General features: G+C 48.7%; 2 protein-coding genes, 1 long non-coding RNA gene and 1 pseudogene across 3 annotated transcripts in view; 2 read left to right on the top strand and 2 right to left on the bottom strand.

The window, feature by feature from the left end:
• Positions 1-3: 3 nt before the first annotated feature.
• LOC106698028 lies at positions 4-8,044 on the top strand. The gene is made up of 3 exons (XR_002830556.1): positions 4-237; positions 2,759-2,817; positions 7,913-8,044. It is a non-coding gene; the product is annotated as an uncharacterized LOC106698028 (long non-coding RNA).
• On the bottom strand, positions 7,772-8,745 carry LOC102438120 (annotated as a pseudogene).
• Positions 8,746-11,261: 2,516 nt separating this feature from the next.
• On the top strand, positions 11,262-19,593 carry LDLRAD2 (low density lipoprotein receptor class A domain containing 2). The gene is given in 8 exon segments (XM_023758321.1): positions 11,262-11,291; positions 11,379-11,514; positions 13,450-13,538; positions 13,541-13,700; positions 14,276-14,411; positions 18,353-18,534; positions 18,661-18,840; positions 19,535-19,593. Coding segments are annotated over 8 exon segments (972 nt in total).
• Positions 19,256-20,951, bottom strand: part of HSPG2 (heparan sulfate proteoglycan 2) — a 115,214-nt gene continuing 113,518 nt past the window's right edge. The window contains 3 exon segments of the mRNA XM_023758322.1: positions 19,256-20,343; positions 20,462-20,565; positions 20,862-20,945. Of these exon segments, the coding sequence (XP_023614090.1) occupies positions 20,171-20,343; positions 20,462-20,565; positions 20,862-20,945 (361 nt within the window). The 3' untranslated portion in view covers positions 19,256-20,170.

Genomic DNA, 20,951 nt, shown 5'->3' on the forward strand with positions numbered 1-20,951 from the left:
CCGCGCCTCTGAGCAGACGGGTGGAGAGGCAAGTGGTTGTCAGGGGGAGTTTTGCCGCGTCCTCTTCAGCGCTGCTGGAGAAGCAGCGTCTCGGCCCCTCTGCAGGGAAGCGCCCTGCGTACCACTACGCTAACAAGTCGGCGCCGCGAGGGCAAAAGGCTGCCTATTCTTGCCGTCTGGTCCTTCCCCTTTAACCGCGAAGGAATCACGCGAGAGGCTACTCAACGCACACCATAGGTCCGCTGAACTGTGGGGTGGGGCCTGAAACCGGGTCACCAAAGAAACCAGGCTCTGCTCTCTAAGGTTTAACTTGAACCTGGACCGGTTCCGACTCCTTTTCCGAGCCCTCCTGACGTTCTGGGCCTTTTCCTGAACTAGAACCGGACTACAGATCCCGGCGTGCATTGCGCGCTGCCACTCATTGTATTCGAGGCATACTGGGATTTGTAGTCTTGGAGGGAGGGCTTGATGTGCCCGGGATATTGCAGAGGCGCGCGCGGGGGCGGGGTTTTCCTGGCCCGGAGGGTCACCTTTATAGCACCTGACCCTCTTCTCTACTGTTGTCTGGATAAGATAACTTCCTGCTTCTTTCTTGAAGCTCTTCTCTAGCTCCAGGGTTTAAAAACAGTTCATTTTTTTTAAACTTCTGCCCCAGGATATAAAGAGCCTTATCAGAATGTTTTGCAAACTAAAGGGCAGTGCTAGTGTGAGGATTTTGAGAACATTACATTTGAATGAGAGCTCTATGGGGTCTAAGCACTAATTTCTGATTTTGACTGGATTACATTCAGACATTCCCTGAAGGCGTGATGAAAATAAGACCTGTCCTTGCCACTGGAGGTGGGTAAGGTCAGAGGGGTAGAAATACAAGGTCCTCTTCCCAGCCTCGGAAGGTTTGGAGTACTTGAGACAGCGTTCTCAACCTTCCTAATACCGCAACCCTTTAATATAGTTCCTCATGTTGTGGTGACCCCCAACCATAAAATTATTTTCGTTGCTACTTCATAACTGTAATTTTGCTACTGTTATGAATCGTAATGTAAATATCTGATATGCAAGATGGTCTTAGGCGACCCCTGTGAAAGGGTCGTTCAACCCCTAAAGGGGTCTCGACCCACAGGTTGAGAACCGCTGACTTGGGAGAAGGCTTCCCAGAAGAGGTAACTCTTAAACTCATCCTTAAAAGATAAGTAGAAGTTAGCCAGGTAGAAGAAAAGCTCCTTTTCAGATAAAGGGAACAGCAAGGAGCAAAGGCACAGAAGAGAGAAATTTCCTGGTGTGAGGCCACAAATCCTGAGACTTGGAGAGTTGAGAACTAAGGCTTGAGAGGCAGGCCAAGACTGTCTTTATCTGAAGGACTCAGAAAGATTTAAAGCTGGTGAATGATATAAGGAAGATATACATTTTTGTGTAGCTTCCTCCCTCTGGATCAACGTTATGAAGTAATACAGGCTCTATATAATGGAGAGTGTCATAGGTAGAGTGAGAAGAAAATTTTGAAAGATATTTAGGACATATAATTGATACAATTTGATGATGTTGGTCTAATCGATGTATGTTAACTGTCTGTTATTTGACCTTCAAGTCTGGGTCATGACCCTTTCCTTGGTGCTTAGAGATTCCTGTCATCTATTGCCTCACTTAGCACTTGATGAAACAATATTAAATACCTTGTACTGTCAGTGTTATATGCCAGTTTTTAACCTAGGCAACTAAATGAATAGTTTCTACTTTTAAAAAAAAATAACAGAGTGGTTCAGTGGTTGAGCGTTGACCTATAAACCAGGAGGTCACGGTTCGATTCCTAGTCAGAGCACATACCCAGGTTGCAGGCTCAGTCCCTGGTGGGGGTGTGAGGCAGCCTATCGATGATTCTGTCTCTCCCTCTCCCTTGCTCTCTGAAATCAATAAAAAAAAAAAATTTTTTTTAAGAAAAATAACACAAGTGACTCCAAGATGGAGTCACTTTGGTAAGCCCCACCAACACTTAATACAGGCATACCTTGTTTTATTGCACTTTCCTTTTTTGTTGGTATCCTCACCCGAGGATATTTTTCAATTGATTTTTTGGGAGAGTAGAAGGGAGAGGGAAAGACTGAAAGAAACACATCGATTGGTTGCCTCCAGCACCCAGCACGATCCCCCATCCAGGGCCCCAGGCTGCTGGGGAGGAGCCTGCAACCAAGGTATGTGCCCTTGATCAGAATCAAACCCAGGACCCTTTAGTCCGCAGGCCGATGCTCTATTGACTGAGCCAAACCAGCTAGGGTGAGCTTTGCTTTATTGCACTTCACAGATGTTGCATTTTTTATAAATTGAAGGCAAGACCCTCCAGCAAAAAGATTACAACTAACTTTATTGCAGTGATCTGGAACTGAACCCTCAATATCTCCAAGATATGTCTGTACTTGCAGTTTCAGCCTCGTCCAGGAATGGAATTTTTTTTTTAATTGATCTTAGAGAGAAGGGGGGAGGGAGGGAGAGATGTGACAGAAACTTCAATCAGTTGCCTTCCGCATGCACCCCTACGGGGAATTAAATGGGCCAAACCTGCCAGGGCTGGGAATGGAATATTCAACCAATCAGTCTGGAATTAGCTGGTCAGCCCTAGGGGGATTACCTGTTCAAACCCCCTGCCTTTCCCCTTGTTGCCTGAATTAATCCACTGAACTTCCTTGTCCCACCCTCTTTCTGCCTGTGCTGGCTTACCATTGTGTTTCACTTTATCCCACTTCCCAAATGTTGAATTTTCTTACAGATTGAAGGCAAGGACCTCCACTGTGGTCATCTTGGAACCAAACCTGTACTACCTCTGAGGTATGCCTGTAAAACCTACCATTTTGTGCAACTGTTCAGAGCTCCCCTCTAGTTGTTAGGTGAGAGGCTGCCCGATTCATAAATGATTTTCTAATGACAATTAGATCTTCAGATCAGCTCAATTGAATTTTGTTTTTTAACAATACCAAGTGAGGTAGATACTACAGCAAGGCCCTAGATGGTTTGGCTCAGTGGATAGAGCACCGGCCTGCAGACTAAAGGGTCCTGGGTTCAGTTCTGGTCAAGGACACAGGCCCGGGTTGTGGGCTCGATCCCCAGTGTGGTGTGTACAGGAGGCAGCCAATCAATGATTCTCATCATTGATGTTTCTATCTCTCCCTCTCCCTTCTCTGAAATCAATAAAAATATATATTTTTTAAATACAGTCGTTTCCAAACATTTTTTAAAAAAATGACAGAAGGTGCAGGTTTAGAAGGTAGAGGACGATTTCAATTTTTAATATATTGAATTTAACCCAATCTATCAAATGTTTACATTTCTATATGAAATCAGTATTTTTACTATGTTAATGAAATATTCTACCTTCTCTTTTTCACACCGCCCTTTGGAAATCTGGTGTGTGTTTTACACTTGCAGGTCATCTCAATTCAGACTCCCCACATTCAAGTGCTCAATAGCCACATGGTGAGTAGCTACAGTAGAAGACAGTACAGGTCTATACTCTGTTGACTTCCTCATCTATTCACTGTTCCACCTACTCCAATCTGGCCTGTGACCTTAGCACTCCTCTCTAGCTGCTTTTATCAAGGAGGTTCCCATGATTTCCCTACTACCAAAGCCAGTGGCCTCTCTGTCCTCAGCTCTGCAGTCACCAGCACAGATGACCTCTCTTGCTATCTAGACATGTCCTTCCCCGTTTCTGAGCAGCGTCCCTCCTGGTTTTCCACTTCCCTCAGTGGCTGCTCCACAATCTTCCTGGCCACCCCCTCCTCTTCTATTGGTTTTCTCATCTAAAGGATGGTGTAAAGGAAAAACTCATTCCCCTGTGTCTCCTGTATTCTCAATACTCCACTCTTACACTTCTGTGAGTTTTCCACTCATCAAACAATTCTGTGATACCACGTGGGTGTCCTACAATTTAACTCAATTCAGACACTACCTACCTGGAGACGGCATCAGATCACACAGGTTAGGGATTCAGGCCAATAAGACTGCGCGCACACACACCCTTCAGATATCAGTTGCAAGTCCAGCTTCTCACTTGTGCTTTTGACCAACTGCTTGTAATTTGGAGGTTCCCACAACCCCTCCCCACACACTTGGGTTAAATTAATTTGCTAGAGTGGCTCACAGAACTCGGAAACATTTTAACTACTAATTATCAATTTATTATAAAAGGATCAAACTCAGGAGCAGCCGGTTGGAAGAGATGCATTGGGCAAGGCATGCGAGAAGGGACAGTTTCCACACCCTCTTTGGGTGCATCACCCACCCAGCACCTCCATAGTTTACCAACCAGGAAGCTCTCGGAACCCTGTCCTTTTGGGTTTTGGGGGTTTCATAACATAGACATAATTGACATCATTGGCCATTGGTGATTGGACTCAGTTTCCAGCCCCTTTCTCTCCCCTCCCTGAAAGTTCCAGTCCTCTAACTATGGTTAGTTCTTCTAGCAACCAGCTCCCACATTCTTAGGTTACCTAAGGGGCTTTCCTGAAGTTAACGCATTAACATAAACTCCTGTGATTGAAAGGGGCTTGTTATGAGCCCGGCCAGTGTGGCTCAGTGGGTGAGGTTTGACCTGTGAACCAGGAGGTCACAGCTCAATTCCCGGCCAGGGCACATGCCCAGGTTGCATGTTCCATTCCCCGTAAGGGGCGTGCAGGAGGCGGCTGATCAGTGATTCTCATCATGATGCTTCTCTCCCTCTCTCTTTCTGAAATCAATAAAAATATATTTATGAAAGGGGTTTGTTATGAATAGCAAAAGACACCTTTTGGCTAGTGCTATTTTGGGGCTGAGCCCATCTGATTTCCAGATGACCTAATACATTTATAATTCTTTACAAATTCTCTAATCGCTTCAGAAATTCCAAGGGTTTTAGGAGTTTTGTGGTAGGAATGGAGGAAGACCAAATATATATTTCTTATAAATCACAGTATCACAGCTCTATCCACTAAGCCAAACCGGCTAGGGCCACACACTTATTCTTATTTACTGGATAACTGCCCTGTGCCAGACACTGTGTTATGACCTAGTGTCAGGGGCAGAAATAGAATATTGGGGGCTAGCTAAATATTAATCATGCTCTGTTAACCGTGATTGCTTTGTTCTGAGTAAAGAAAGCACATTCTAACCTGCCTGGGAGTTAGTTGTACGCCCTTGGACCTGGGAGTCAACCTAGCCCCTGGGGCCTGGGAGTTGACTTGCCCCTGGGAGTCAACCTTGGAATGTGGTCCATTCTCATTCAAGAACTGCCTATTATCATAGAAAGATTAACAACCCTCTTACCCAAATAATAGAGTCTAGTCCCAGCCAGAATTGCCTATAATCTGTAATCATTATACCCATTTTTATTCCTTTTGCCTACTTCCCCATGCCTGTAATACCCATTATTTTTTTATTTATTTTTTTAAACGATGTCCATACATCTTTATTTTATTTATTGATTAATTTTAGAGAGAGGAGAAGGGAGAGAGAGAGAGAGAAATAATGCTTTGTTATTTCACTTATGTATGCGTTCATTGGTTGCTTCTTGTATGTACCCTGACCAGGAATTGAACCTGAAACCTTGGCCTATCACGATGACACTCTAACCAACTGAACTACCCAGCCAGAGCCTCATTCTTTTATTTTTTAATTTATCTTTGTTGTTGATAGTATTACAGATGTCCCCTTTGGGTTTTTTGTAGTTGTTGTTTTCCCATTGACCCCCTCCACCCAGCACCCGCCCCTCCCAGGCCTTCACCACACTATTGTCTGTGTCCTTGGGCTCTGCAGATAAATTTCCCAGTTAATCTTCCCCCACCCACTTCCCCATCCCCGCCTTCCTTTTGAAATTCCTCAGTCTGTTCCATAGTTCTATGTCTCTGGATCTATTTTGTTCATCAGTTTAATTTGCTCATTAGATTCCACATATGAATGAGATCATGTGATACTTGCCTTTCTTTGACTGGCTTATTTCCCTTAGCATAATACTCTCCAGGTCCATTCATGATGTTACAAATGGTAAGAGTTCCTTCTTTCTTTCTTTTCTTTTTTTTTTTTTAATATATTTTTATTTGATTTCAGAGAGGAAGGGAGATGGAGAGATAGAAAACCAATGATGAGAGAATCATTGATCAGCTGCCTCCTGCACACCCCACACGGGATTGAGCCCACACCCCAGACATGTGCCCTGACTGGGAATTGAACCCTGACCTCCTGGTTCATAGGTCTATGCTCAATCACTGAGCCATGCTGGCTGGGAAAGAGTTCCTTCTTTTTTACCCCTAAGTAGTATTCCATTGTGTAGATCAGGGGTCCTCAAACTACGGCCCGCGGGCCACATGCAAATACAAATATTGTATTTGTTCCCGTTTTGTTTTTTTTACTTCAAAATAAGATATGTGCAGTGTGCATAGGAATTTGTTCATAGTTTTTTTTTAAACTATAGTCCGGCCCTCCAACGGTCTGAGGGACAGTGAACTGGCCCCCTGTTTAAAAAGTTTGAGGACCCCTGGTGTAGATATACCACAGCTTTTTTATCCACTCATCTGATGGGCACTTGCACTGCTTCCAAATCTTAGCTATTATAAATTGTGCTGCTATGAACATAGGGGCATATATATATTCTTTCTGATTGGTGTTTTGGGTTTCTTTTTTTTTTTTCAAACTAAGAAAGGCTTTATTTTAAGAGAAAACAAACAGGAAAAAGACATCCAAATGCAAGTGAGAGAATTCACTGTATTTTTTAAAAGAGAAAGCTGCACTTAGGTGTCAATTAAAACCAGAGCCATTGTAGAGATGCCTGCTGTTTGTGGTGACAAAGTTACAACATGTGTTTGCCTGAGAAGTCTTTCTGTGGTGGCATCAATGTGGGACTGCATGACAAGAGTGAAGCAATACAAGGTAGAATGGCAAGTGGGTAAATGCTCTAATGTGCTCTTGTTCTGTTTTGGAGAATTAAAGGAAGCAGCAGGTCACCTCACAAAGAACTATATTGTCAAAGAAAACTTACAACAGTTGAAAATGGATGTGAGGTTGTTACTAAAGTGCTGGGAGCCAGTCCATCCTTGCTGTTTCAAGGGACCTGGCATATATGGCATACTGTTCTTAAACTGTTTGCTCCCATTCTTGGCGCTATGTGTTTTAACCAAAGTCACCTCTCCGAGAAAGGTTGTTTCCCCAGGTAGGAATTTTTCGCTGAGGTTAGGGAGGGGATACAACCCCTTAATTAAGTGCCAGGTGGGTAGTTAAGCTACATAATCTTTACTCCCTGGAATGGAGATAAGAAACGCCCTAACCTTTGTAATAGAAATTGACAGGATTAAAATCGGCTGGTATAAATACGGATGTAACAAGACCATAAACATCAGATCCTCATCAGATCCTAACCAGAACCTAGCCAGAGAACATGGCAAAAGATCCTGGACAGAACCTGGCTACAGAACTTCACTGGAGAACCTAGACAGAACATGGCAAGAGAACCTGACTAGAACCTGGTGACTGAACCTGGCTGAAGAACCTGGACAGAACCTGGCTGGAGAACCTAGCAAGAGAACATGGACACAGCACTTGGCTGGATCCTAACCAGAACTTCGCTGGAGACCAGAACTTCGCTGGAGATCCTGACCAGAACTCGGCTGGAGTTCCTGGCTTGAGATCCTGGAGGGAGAACCTCGCTATGCTGATCAACTGAACGCTGACCCCATGCCATTCCTTCTTCGCCGACTCCGTCCACACCTTTGGGGACCCCTGGACCCGCTGGGGTTGGACCCCAGCATTAAAGGTATACAGGGAGGTTAGTGGGGAAAAAACACTTGTGTTCTCAAAAACCAGGTTTCATACAATAACAGGCACTAAAACTAGTTGTGTGTGCTTGCAACAGGAGAGAATACTCTTAATAAAGGCTGGTCTTTTTCATGATATGCAGGAAATCTTCCTCATTGACTTTCCCATCTCCATCTCAATCAGCTTCATCAATCATTTCCTTCAGCTCCTCATCAGTGATGTTCTCACCCAACTCATTGGATACACGTTTGAGATTGTCGAACGATATGGTCCCAGTTTCATCATCATCGAAGAGCTTGAAAGCTTTCAGGATGTCTTCTTTGGAATCTTTCTCGCACATTTTTTGAGTCATCACAGTCAAGAAGTCATTGAAATTCATTTTTCCTGTACCTTCTGGATCAATTTCACTTATCATCTTCATAATCTCTTCTTTCTTTGGTTCAGAGCCCATTGCTCTCATCACCACCTTGAGCTCTCTAACATCAGTGGTCCCAGTTGCATCAGAATCGAAGAGATCAAAAGCTTGGCGTAGCTCCTGTATCTGCTGTGGACTAAGCTCCAGCTTAGGACTCACTCTTTTTTTTTTTTTTAATATATTTAATTGATTTCAGAGAGGGAGAGAGATAGATAGAAACATGATGAGAGAGAATCATTGACTGGCTGCCTTCTGCACGCCCCCTACTTCAGGGGATAGAACCCACAACTCGGCCATGTGCCCCTGGCTGGAATCGAACCCGGGACCCTTCAGTCCGCAGGCTGACACTCTATCCACTGAGCCAAGCCAGCTAGGGCAAGGACTCACTCTTTTTGGCTGGGAAGATATGCCACGTTTGTTGTCTTAGAGCTAGAAGAAGCCATCTCCAACCGACTCTGTTTTGGGTTTCTTAGGATATATTCCTAGAAGTGGGATCACTGGGTCAAATGGGAGTTCCATATTTAATTTTTTGAGGAAACTCCACTTTGTTTTCCACAGTGGCTTGCACCAGTCTGCATTCCCACCAACAGTGTAATAGGGTTCCCATTTCTCCACACCCTCACCAACACTTGTCTTTTGTTGATTTGTTGATGAAAGCCATTAGGACAGGTATGAGGCGATACTTCACTGTCATTTTAATTTGCATCTCTCAGATGATTAGTGACTGAGCATTTTTTCATATGTCTCTTGGCTTTCGGTATGTCCACTTTGGAGAAGCGTCTTATTTAAGTCCTTTGCCCCTTTTTTTAAAAAAAACAAACACAAAAAACATTTCTATTGATTTCAGAGAGGAAGGGAGAGAGAGAGCTAGAAACATCAATGATGAGAGAGACTCATTGATTGGCTTCCTCCTGCATGTCCCCTCCTGGGGATTGAGCCTGCAACCTGGGCATGTGCCCTAACCTGGAATCTAATCGTGACCTCCTGGTCTATAGTCCACGCTCAACCACTGAGCCATGCACATCAGTCAGGCTCTTTGCCCATTTTTTCATTGGGATATTTGTCTTTTGTTAAGTTGTATGAGCTCCTTATATATCTTGGAAGTTAACCCCTTATCACATGTATCATTGGAAAATGATACATAGATTGTATCATTGGCAAACCCCATATCATCGTCCTACCCCATATAATAGATTCAATGTAACCCTGATTAAAATACCAATGACATATTTCACAGATCTAGAACAAACACTCCAAAAATTTATATAAAACCAAAAAAGACCTCGAATAGCTGCAGCAATCTTGAGAAAGAAGAACAAAGTTGGAGGAATCACAATACCAGGTATCAAGTAATACTACAAAGCCACTATACACTAAACTGCTTGGTACTGGCACAAGAACAGGCATGTAGATCAGCGGAACAGAACAGAGGCCCCAGAAATCGACCCAAACCATTATGCTCAATTAATATCTGACAAAGAAGGCAAGAACTGCAATGGAGTAAAGACAGTCTCTTCAAATAAATGGTGTTGGGAAAGTTGGAAAGGTGCATGCACAAAAATGGAACTAGACCACCAACTTCTACCATACACAAGAATAAACTCAAAATGGATAAAAGACCTAAAGTAAGTAATGAAACTATAAAAATCTTAGAAGAAACCATAGGCAGCACAATCTCAAACATCTCAAATATATAGCAGTATATTTACTGATACATCTCCTAGGGCAAAGGAAACTAAAGAGAAAATAAACCAATGGGACTACATCAAAATAAAAAGCTTCTGCCCAGCAAAAGAAACCAGCAACAAAGTGAAAAGAGAGCCTGCTTCATGGGAGAACATATTTGCAATGCATATCCATTCTTAATCCCTTTGTCCTATCCCATATAAGCAGCTGGTTTATCGGGGGTTGCAGAGCAGATTTTGTAGCTGGCCTGCTGCTCTCCCAGTTGCCAGCAGTATTGGAATAAATGCTCATATATGACTCAACCCTGTCTCTGCTTAATTGGCTCAAGTAGTGACAGGCAGCCCGGACCCGTTGGTTGTCCAGTTTCTCTAGGGGTTCAAGGATCAACAAGACAGTTATGGAATGTAATTTTAGTGGGGGCCAACAGGCAATACATACAAGATAAAAATAAGCAAAATAATTCCAGTGGGTGCTGATGGAATAAATTTGGGGAGATGTGATTGAGTGACAAGGAGGGAGAGTGCTAATTCAGATTGAGAAGTGTGGTCTGAGGTGACATGTGACCTGAGACCTGAATGACCCAAAGAAGCCAGCCGTAGAAAGCTATGGAGCAAGAGCACCCCAGGTGGAGGGAACTGAGAGTGCAAAGGCCCTGAGGCAGGAATACTTTGTAATAGAGCTGACTCTGGTCCAGTGCTCCTTCACCACTTGCTCTCTCTCTAGGCTAGCAGTGGGGAACGTCCGGCCAGCGGGCCATATATGACCTGCAAAATCATTTGGTCTGGCTCTGCTGAGGCATCAGGGTGAGTTAATTAAATGTTTGACCAAATATAGCCGGCTAATTTTTTTAAAATATATTTTTATTGATTTCAGAGAGGAAGATAGAAACATCAATGATGATAATCATTGATGGGCTGCCTCCTGCACACCCCCTACTGGGGATGGAGCCTGCAACCCGGGCATGTGCCCTTGACCTGAATCGAACCTGGGACCCTTCAGTCCCAGGCCGACGCTCTATCCACTGAGCCAAACCGGCTAGGGCTAATTTTAAAGCTGATAATTTTGTATGGCCTGGGAGTGATGTTATTAATATCCAAATGGCCCTTGGCAGAAAAAAGGTTTCCCACCCCTGCTCTAGGCCCTCAAAGAATTTCCTTTGGTGTCCTGGGCCTCTCTTAAGCTCAGTCCCTGCCTGCCAACTCATCCAGGAAGGCAGCAGCATTCTGGGGCTGTGGGTCCCCCTCCCAGAAGCCCTGTGGCTGACCAGGATCTGAGTTTCCTGGTTCCTGTCTGGCAGGGGGTGAGCAGACATCCTCCCAGCCTTCTCAGCCCCAGCCCCAAATCTCCATGACAACCCTAGACACAATCCTGATCTGAAGGGGAATCTGGAATGAAGAGCACAAAGATCACTGAGGAGGAGGTGGCGGACTTGGCTCTCCTTGCCCCTTGTATCCTGCCAGCCTCCCCACTGGCCTGACCAGGCCCCCAAACCCGGTTTTCCCCAAAGACCCCAAACCAAAGATTCTGCAGGTTTGCCCTGTTGCTGGGCACAGCAGGGCTGGATGGAAGCCCATTTCTGCAGCTCCCCCAAAGGCTGCTCCTGCTGGGGGCAGCCGCCCTGACTGTGTCTGCTCTGGAGACAGGTGCGTATAAAGGGACTTGGCTGGGGTGGGCAGGAGATTCAGGCCCCACCACCCTTAGAGAATGTTTCCCCAGTCAGTACTCACCCTAATGGGCTGGGACCCCTGGAGTCGGGGAGGCTGGGAAGCCGTGTGCCTGGTCTTGCCTGGCACCCCCAAGTCTACCCAAACCCCTCTGGAAGACGAGGGCTCCAAGTCACTCAGAAGCAGGGATCTGGGGGGGATGTGACAGCCCTCAGATCTGGCCGTGGAGTCAGACAAGCCTGCATCACAAACTCGCTCTGCCTCTACCTGCATTTCTACCATTGAGATCATTGTTTCAACTTTCTAAGTCTCGGGTTCTTCAGTAGTAAGATGGGAATCATAGTAAACCCTTGCCCCTTAAGAGAATTGATTATCGTGCATTAAGGATGAGATAAACCATGCAAGACACTTAGCCCGGCCCACAGAAAGTGCTCAATTCACCAACTCTACTCTCATTCCCCACACTGGCATGTTGCGCCCTGAGGGCTGAGGTTAAATCAGGGTTCTTTTTTTTTTTTTTTCTAATGTATTTTTGATTTGAGAGAGGATGGGAGAGGGGGAGAGAGATAAGAAACATCAATGGCCCTAGCTAGTTTGGCTCAGTGGATAGGGCGTTGGCCTGTGGACTGGAGGGTCCCGGGTTCGATTCCGGTCAAGGGCACATGCCCAGGTTGCAGGCTCAATCCCCAATACAGGGTGTGCAGGAGGCAGCCGATCAATGATTCTCTGTCATCATTGATGTTCTGATCTCTCTCTCCCTCTCCCTTCCTCTCTGAAATCAATAAAAATATATTAAGATGTATATATTTAAAAAAAGAAAAGAAACATCAATGATGAGAATCATTGGTTAGTAGCCTCCTGTATGCCCCCTACTGAGGATCGAGCCAGCAACCCAGGGCATGTTGTGCCCTTGACCAGAATTGAATCTGGGACCCTTCAGTCCGTAGGCTGATGCTCTGTCCACTGAGCCAAACCAGCTAGGGCAGATCAGAGTTCTTTTTGCGAGGAGAGGGAACGGCTGTGAGGTGGACAGGTACCAAATTGTGTCTACCTCATCCTTCAGGCAGCAATGACAGCTTGCATGCTATCACACTCACTAAATGCCAGGCACTGTCTGAAGCACTGAGCACGTTCATGTCCACAGTCCTTTAGTTTCAACTCCAAAATACACAAGCTATTAAAACCAAAATTTGTCCTTAACTAATTTACTGGCAACACCTGACCTGAACTGACTGGAGGCTTCATTTGTCTTGCTCAGGGTAAATGTTCTTACAATTGCTCTAGAAAATGATCATGGAGGACTGTATATACCATACAGCATGGGCAAAAGTAGGTTTACAGTTGCTCGTATGGGAAAATAATGCAATAGCCCTGGCCAGGTAGCTCAATTGGTTATGCTCTAACCGTTAGAGCGTCGTCCCAATATGCCCAGGTTGCAGGTTCAGGGCACATACAAGAATCAACCAAAGAATGCATAAATAAACGGAACAACACATCAATATTTCTCTCTCTCTAAAAATCAATCAATAAAAATTTTAAAAAGTACAATAATAAATAATGCAGCTGTAAACCTACTTTTGTCCCACCTTGTAAATACATCATATTCTCTTTCTAAAATCTGGAACATTCTGAAACATATTCGAGGATTTTTGAATAAGAGATTGAGGGCGTAAATTATTTAATCCTCACAAAAATTCCGAGATTGCTTGCTCATCCTTCCCGTTTTACCAATGAGGAAACTGAGGCTCAGAGAGGGTGAGTGACTTACTTGGGGTCACACAGTGAGCAGGAGGCAGAGCCAGGCTTGGAACGAGGCCTGGTGGACCTCTGCGGGCGGAGGTGGCAGGGGGACGGGTTCTACTTCGTGGCCCAGGACACCGACTGCGGGCTTTGGCTGCGTGCGGCGCCCCGCAGACCTCGGCGTCCCGGGCATCCCCGGAGCCCAACGCTTCCACCCCAGCATCCTTGTCCCGTCCAGCTCCTACCTGCAGTTCTACGAGGGTCCCGTCCGTCAGGAGCGCCCTGGCCCCGGGGCACCCCCCTCTGCGGCCTGACCATCCTGGGCTGGGTGAGGTCCACGGGGGAGTTCCTCGGCCTGCGCCTGGTCACCAGAGGTCGCCAGCCCCGCGGGGACTTCGTGGGAGAAGTCACCTCTTTCCGTTTGGGTGGGTTAGGGCTGTTGGCCAGGACGGGGCCTCCAAGCTGGGGTAACTGCGGCCCTGGGCTACCAATAGGGCACTGGGGGCACTAGAAGATGGAGCGGATTGGGTCCTAAGAGGGAAGGAGGTGGTGAGTGGTCACGGTAAGGGACATTCCAGCCTCAAAGAGCTTACCCCATAAATCTGGCTTCCATGGCTGCCCATACCAGACACACACACTCCCACACACTCACACCCACTCACTCACACTGTACATGCACACAACTCACACCTCACACACATACAACTCCACACCTTGTACACCCACACTGCAATCCACAACCCACACACCTCACACACATGGAATTCACATCACACCTCATACACTCACAGTACCACCTTGCACATTTCCACACAACTCACACTCATGTTCACACGCCTCTCCTCTACCAGCAGAGGGGCCTAGTTAGGACTCTTGAGTCTGCATGCACATGGAACCAGCCTTCTCCCACCTTCCACATTCTCTCACTATAAGACCACCCATCCTGCTTGCTACGGGCTGGCCCAAGTCCCTCATAACATGCCTCCCCTTTGGACCCCAGGCTCCTGTGGTCCCTACTTCCGCTGTGGGAATGGCGGGCGCATCCCCCTGAGTCTGGTTTGCGATCTCTGGGGCATGGACAACTGTGGCCACGGCAGTGACCAGGCTTCCTGGCCACCAGCCAACTGCAGAGGTCAGTGACGGGGTGCAGCCTGGGCCCTGCTGAGCAGGTAGGAGGGAAGCAGGGGCCCAGCTCCCCCTCCCAGGGCAGGGCCTCGGTGGGGAGGCCGGAGGCAGGGGCATGGCAGAAGAGAACAAGGGGAAGCACAGTAGTGGGGAATCGCTTTAGAAAACCTGTGCACACAGCCCACAGAGTACCTGAGGATCAGAGCAAGTTAGAGCCAGAATGACATGAGAGATTATCTAATCCAGCTGCTTTCAAATATTTTTTAAAGAAAAAAAAATTTTTTTAAGTTGACTTCAGAGAGGGAGAGGGAGAGATAGAAACGTCAATGATGAGAGAGAATCATTGACTGGCTGCCTCCTGCACACCCCCTCCTGGGGATGGAGCCCGCAACCCGGGCATGTGCCCTGACCAGGAATTGAACCGTGACCTCCTGGTTCATAGGTTGATGCTCAACCACTGAGCCACACCGGCCGGGCTCAAATGATATTTTAGTGCTGGAAGCTCTTCCTAAATGGGACTTTGCACAGCGGTCCAAGACATTAAAGGAAAGATGCTCTGTTTAAGTGGACAGGACGGGCCCCATGTCCCAGTGAGGAACCTGGCTTTGACTCTCAAGACTTACTTTTCTTTTCTTTCTTTCTTTCTTCTTTTTTTAAAATATATTTTATTGATTTTTTTACAGAGAGGAAGGGAGAGAGATAGTTAGAAACATGGATGAGAGAGAAACATCGATCAGCCGCCTCCTGCACATCTCCTATTGGGGATGTGCCCGCAACCAAGGCACATGCCCTTGACCGGAATCGAACCTGGGACCTTTCAGTCTGCAGGCCGACGCTCTATCCACTGAGCCAAACCGGTTTCGGCTCTTTTCTTTCTTTCTTTTTTTTTTTTTTCAAGACTTACTTTGAAAACCACTGATCCAGTCTGACACGCATTTCACAGATGGGGAAACGGGCCTAGGGAGGAGAAATGACTCGACGGCTCCAAGTCACAGTCAGTGATGACATAACCAGGAATGACCTCTGAGTCCAGGGAGACCAGGTCACCCAGGAGTATCCTTCTGAGAATCTGGAGGTGCCCTTGCCCCCAACAGGGCTGGCATACACGGCTGGACAGGTTGTTTACTACAAAAAAGCCGCTGGCGGAGTGGAATCCAGCTTCCCGGGTCCCCGCACACTCCCTCCTCAGTCCCCTTGGCAGATTCCTCGCCACCCCCCTGTCGCTCTGTGCTCTGTGCCATCAGGCCCAGTCCCTACATCCACTCCTCTTCCATCCTCCACTCATTCCCACAGTGGTCTCCTTCAGAACGCATGCCAGCTGGAATGTCTTTGAACTCTAGTTATATAACCACCTCCCAGCTCATCTCCATGTGGGTGTGTAGGTGGCATCTCAAACTTAACTTGGCCCAAAACTGAACTCCTGATCCACAGCTGTTGTGTGACTCTTTTTAAAAATATATTTAGACAGAGAGAAGGGAGAGGGAGAGAGAGATAGAAACATCAATGATGACAGAGACTCATTGATCGGCTGCCTCCTGCATGCCCCACACTGGGGATCAAGCCCACAATCCGGGCATGTGCCCTTGACTGGAATTGAACCCGGGAACTTTCAGTCCGCAGGCCGATGCTCTATCCACTGAGCCAAATCAGGTAGGGCTGTTGTGTGACTCTTTATTCCTTTTTGCAGCTCATAGCCAAGCCATTGGCATAAACTTGTCTGATGTTTTTCTCACAATAAGACTGGAGTTAGGGGTTATTAGGAGAAAGACTAAAGAGGTAAAGTGTCATTTTCATCATATCAAAGGTACACACCACCAACCTGACTCATGACTGTGGATGTTGGCCTGGAACCTGGTTGAGGTTGTGTTTGTCAAGTTTCTTCACTGTTTCTCTTTCTGCCTCCTCTTTCCATACTGTCCTCAGTGGGGAGTTCAGCTCTCTGACCAGAGGAGCCATCTAAGACAGTCAGTCATGCCACGCCCACGCTCAGAACCCACCACGCTCCTCACTCAAAGACAAAGCAAAGCCTCCAGAGGCCCACCTGCCCTCCTGTCCCTCAGCTCCTTCACACGGGTCCCCAGCAACTCCTTCCACACTTGTCTCGTCCTGCCTCTGGTCTCAAGACTAGCTCTCTCGCCCAGCCGCAGTGGCTCAACGGTTGAGCATTGACCTACGAACCGGGAGGTTATGGTTCGATTCCTGGTCAGTGCACATGCATGGGTTGCAGGCTCGATCCCCAGTGGCAGCCAATCAATGATTCCTTCTAATCATTGGTGTTTGGTGTTTCTCTCTCTCTCTCCCTTCCTCTCTGAAATCAATAATTTAAAAAAAAATTGCTCTCTCCTCTTCCTGAAAGCTGTTTCCCCAGAGATTTTCATACTCATTCCTTTGCCTCCTACGGGTCTCTTCTTTTAAAAAAAATTATATATATGTCTTTATTGATTTCAGAGAGGAAGAGAGAGGGAAAGAGAGATAGAAACATCAATGATGAGAGAGTATCATTGATTGGCTGCCTCCTACATGTCCCCTACAGGGGATCAAGCCCACAACCCAGGCATGTGCCCTTGACCTGAATCGAACCTGGGACCCTTCAGTCCCAGGCTGACACTCTATCCACTGAGCCAAACCAGCTAGGGCTACGGGTCTCTTCTTTTTTTTTTTTTTAATATATTTTATTGATTTTTTACAGAGAGGAAGGGAGAGAGACAGAGAGTCAGAAACCTCGATGAGAGAGAAACATCGATCAGCCGCCTCCTGCACATCTCCTACTGGGGATGTGCCCGCAACCCAGGTACATGCCCTTGACCAGAATCGAACCTGGGACCCTTCAGTCCGCAGGCCGACGCTCTATCCACTGAGCCAAACCGGTTTCGGCTATGGGTCTCTTCTTAACCCTCACTCTTAGTGAGCTCTCTCCTGACCCCTTAATTTTAAAAAAAAGCAACGCTGTGTCCATGGACACGTGAATGGATAAACAAAGTGTGATGTGGCCACACAATGGGATATTATTCAGCCCTAAAAAGGAAATTTCAACATGTCTGAAACCTTGAAGACACTCTGCTAATTGAAATAGGCTAAACAGAAAAGGATAAATGCTGTATGATTCCACTTCTATGAGACACCTAGAGTAGTCAAACTCAGAGACTGAAAGTAGAATGGTGGTTGCCAAGGGCTGGGCGGGGTGGGGGAGCGGAGGAAGAGAATAGGGAATTAGTATCTAATGGGGACAGAGTTTTAGTTTTGCAAGATGAAGAGTTCTGGAGATGGATGGTGGTGATGGCTGCACAGCAATGTGAATGTGCTTAACACCACTCAACGGTACACTTACAAAATGGTTAATGGTTTATTGTGGTATACATCACAACTTTAAAAAAAAGCAGCCCTGCTCCTAGCCAACACGCCTGTCCCTTTTCCCTGCTTAATTTTATCTCCATTTGACATAATTTCCTTTGTGTCTTCTCACACTGAACTGCCAGTTCCATGAAGACATTTTTGTCCGTTTTGCTCACTGTTGTATCCCCAGTCCCTAGGGCATAGTAGATGCTCGAGAAATATGAGTCAAATGAGGGGAAGAATGAACCTCCATGCCTCAGCTTCCTTATCTGTGAAATGGGGTGATAAACCTAACTTTTCAGAGTTGTTACAAACTTTAAGTGGAACGCCGTAGGTAAAGGGCCCAGCACTGAGCACGGTGTTGGGTGCACAGAGAACACTGAATGTGTGCACATCCTCCTTCCTGAGAAGTAGCTCTATTCATAAACTCCAGGCCCTGGAGCTAGACTGCATGAGTTCGAGTCCTCCCCTATCACTCCAGCTGTGTGACCTGGCAAATGACTTAGCCACCCTTCCTTGATCTACTAGTATACAATGGAAATACTAATGGTAACAAACAGAGGTTTGGAAAGGACTAAAGGAGACATAGCCATGCCTTAGGAGCCCAGTTTTGTGTTAGCTCTGTTATTTCCCACTCTGGTCCCTCTCTGATGCCCAGCCAGGAGGGGAGTACAGAGGCTGACACCTCCAGGCCCCCGACTGTCTCCCCAGCTCCCGGGGCAGCAGGCTCCCTCCAGAGTGCAGCTGGGAGCAGTCCCCCAGCGGGCCGGGGCCCTGCACAACAGGATGCAGCTGCGGAAGGTAGATGGTCTTGTTACCACCTGCCCCCACTCCTCCCACCAAGATCACACCGGTCCCTCTCCAGGTGTTGGGAACCGGGGGAGCAGGCCGGGGCTGAGACCTGAGTGGACTCTCCCTTTCCTGCAGGTCCCCGGCTACAGAAGGTGGTGCTGGCCTCCTCGCTGCTCCTGGCCTCTGCTGGCCTCCTCTGGTGCTGTTGCTCCTCCAGCCAGCTGGCCCGGAGGGCTGGGGCCCGTGGCCTCTGCTTTAGCTGCACCATCTGTCACACATGTCCTGGCCAGGTGGCCCCTGGTGGACTGCGGCCGAGTAGGACAGCCTTCCAGGGTCAGGGAGGCCATGCATAGAGAGGCTGCGGCTTCAGAGGACGGACAGTGGGCTCTGGGGTCGGACAGACCCTGGGTCCTTTCCCCACCCCCCCGAGGACTGTCTGACCTTGGGCAGGTCACGTAACCTCTGAGACTCAGTCTGCTCCTTTGGAAAATGGGACGATCCCTGCCTCCCCAGGTGTGGGGAAGGCCACAGGAGGTAACGGCCCCATAGCTCGTGCGGTGGCTGGCACTCTGCTGGATCCGTGAAGGGCAGGACCTCCATGCCCAGGGCAGGGAGCAGGGGCCTCGCTCACCTGAAGCTCCCCTGACTCACCCCCAGGCCTCACCTGCCCTGCTCCGGTGCACCCTCAAGTCCCACACGTGAAGCCCTAGTCACAGACACAGGGACCGCCTGGCGGGGATAGCACCGTTTATTAAGAAAGATCAAGACAAAGACCACAGGAGGTCCCTTCTGGACACAGAGGCCAGGCGTCCTGACCCAACGTCTGGGGAGCTACTGGTGGGGAGGGCGCTTGTCCCCAGTTGGGCCCTCAGGTTCCCACAGATGGGGCAGGGGTGTCATGGCCCCTTCCTGTCCCTCCGTCATGAGTTCTGGCTTCCCCCACCCAAGGCACTTGCTCTTTCCAACCAACACCCTCCTCCCCCCATATCCCTTGGGCCTTCACTTCCAGATCAGTGGGGGGATGTGGCCCTCTCAGTGCTGGGCTCGGCCTGCAGCAGCTCCTGGTAGCCCCTGAGGGCGGGGGCCCTGGGCTAGGTGTTGGGTGGGGGGATGCATACCAGCTGGTCAGGCAGAGGTGAAGGTGGAGGGGGGCTGGGACATGGGCTAACGGGGTGGGGGCTGCCTGTCCAGGGGTGAGCTGCCTTTTGCTCCACAGTTGGCACTAAAGAGCCTTTGCTACCCAGAGGAGGGTGGCAAAGGCCATTGCGACGCCCTCTGCTCCTAGTGGCTGGGGAGGACCCAGGCTGTACGCCATGGTTGGCTCTTGTAGGGACTAGGGCTGCAGACATGGGCGGCCTGGCTCTGCCGTGGGGGCACTTCTGAGGCCACTCAGCCACCATGCCTGCCCCTCTGAGGCACCTGCTCCCAGCCAGCCTGCCCTGTTCCCCCAGCCTGCGGCTTTGCCCAGGTGTGTTTGGGTGGGGGGTGGCATGCCCACCCTCCAGTCCAGCCCAGGGCGGTAGCAGCAAAGCGTGGCATCGCCTCCGTTTCTTACAAAATATTCATAATAATAATATTAATAATAACAGACTCGACGATGTGGGGCTGGGGCACTGCCCAGGAGTCCTTGTGGGCAGGCAGCTGCCTATGAGGGGCAGGGCCGCGTGTTGGCCCCCTCCTGGGCGTTGTGCTGCAGGTCCAGGGGCTGTGGGGGCGGGGCGCCGGGCCCGGCCGAGTGCAGCACCAGGTTCCTGAGACAGCCCATGATGCCTGAGGAGAACCGGCCCCCGGTCAGCGTGGCCACGTTGGGGGCTCCGCCTGTGGGGGGAGAGGACAGGACCTGTCAGTCAGCTCCAGGGGCCCCAGAGGAGAGGGGGGGCGTGTGCTGGAATCTGCAGGAGCCCTTCTGGCACCGAGGCCCCAGCCCAGGACTCACCGACGTAGATGCTGCCCTTGGTGTTGACGGCCACATTCGGGCCTGGGGACTGGCCGCTGACCAGCTCCTCACCGTCCACCTGGATGGAGCCCCTCCGGCCCTCTCTGTGGGGGCGGGACTGGGTCAGGCCCTTCACCAGCAGGCCTCCGAGCTTCCAGACCCAAAGAGCCCCTCCCATTTCCACACACTCGAGAAGTCCGCACCCGGAGTCCTTCCTTCCCCCCAGATAAGAGATCTGCACCCCCCAGCTTCCTAGCACCCACCAGGTTTCACCGATGTAGGTGCTTCCCCCCCATGTCCTGCCCTGAAGTCTGTGCTTCAAGTTGTCCCCCCAGAGCCCACCGCCTGCCTCCCCACGCGTGGTGGGGCCCCTTCCCCAGTGTCGGGGGGGCTCCCTTACCGCAGCGCCGTCACCCGATGCCACTCGCCGTCATTGATGGGGTCCTTCAGAGACAAGGCGGCCTCCCTGCTGCCCAGCTGGTAGCTGTGG

The sequence above is a fragment of the Myotis lucifugus genome, unplaced genomic scaffold, assembly GCF_000147115.1.
Source record: "Myotis lucifugus unplaced genomic scaffold, Myoluc2.0 scaffold_128, whole genome shotgun sequence".
Taxonomy (NCBI): Eukaryota; Metazoa; Chordata; class Mammalia; order Chiroptera; family Vespertilionidae; genus Myotis; species Myotis lucifugus.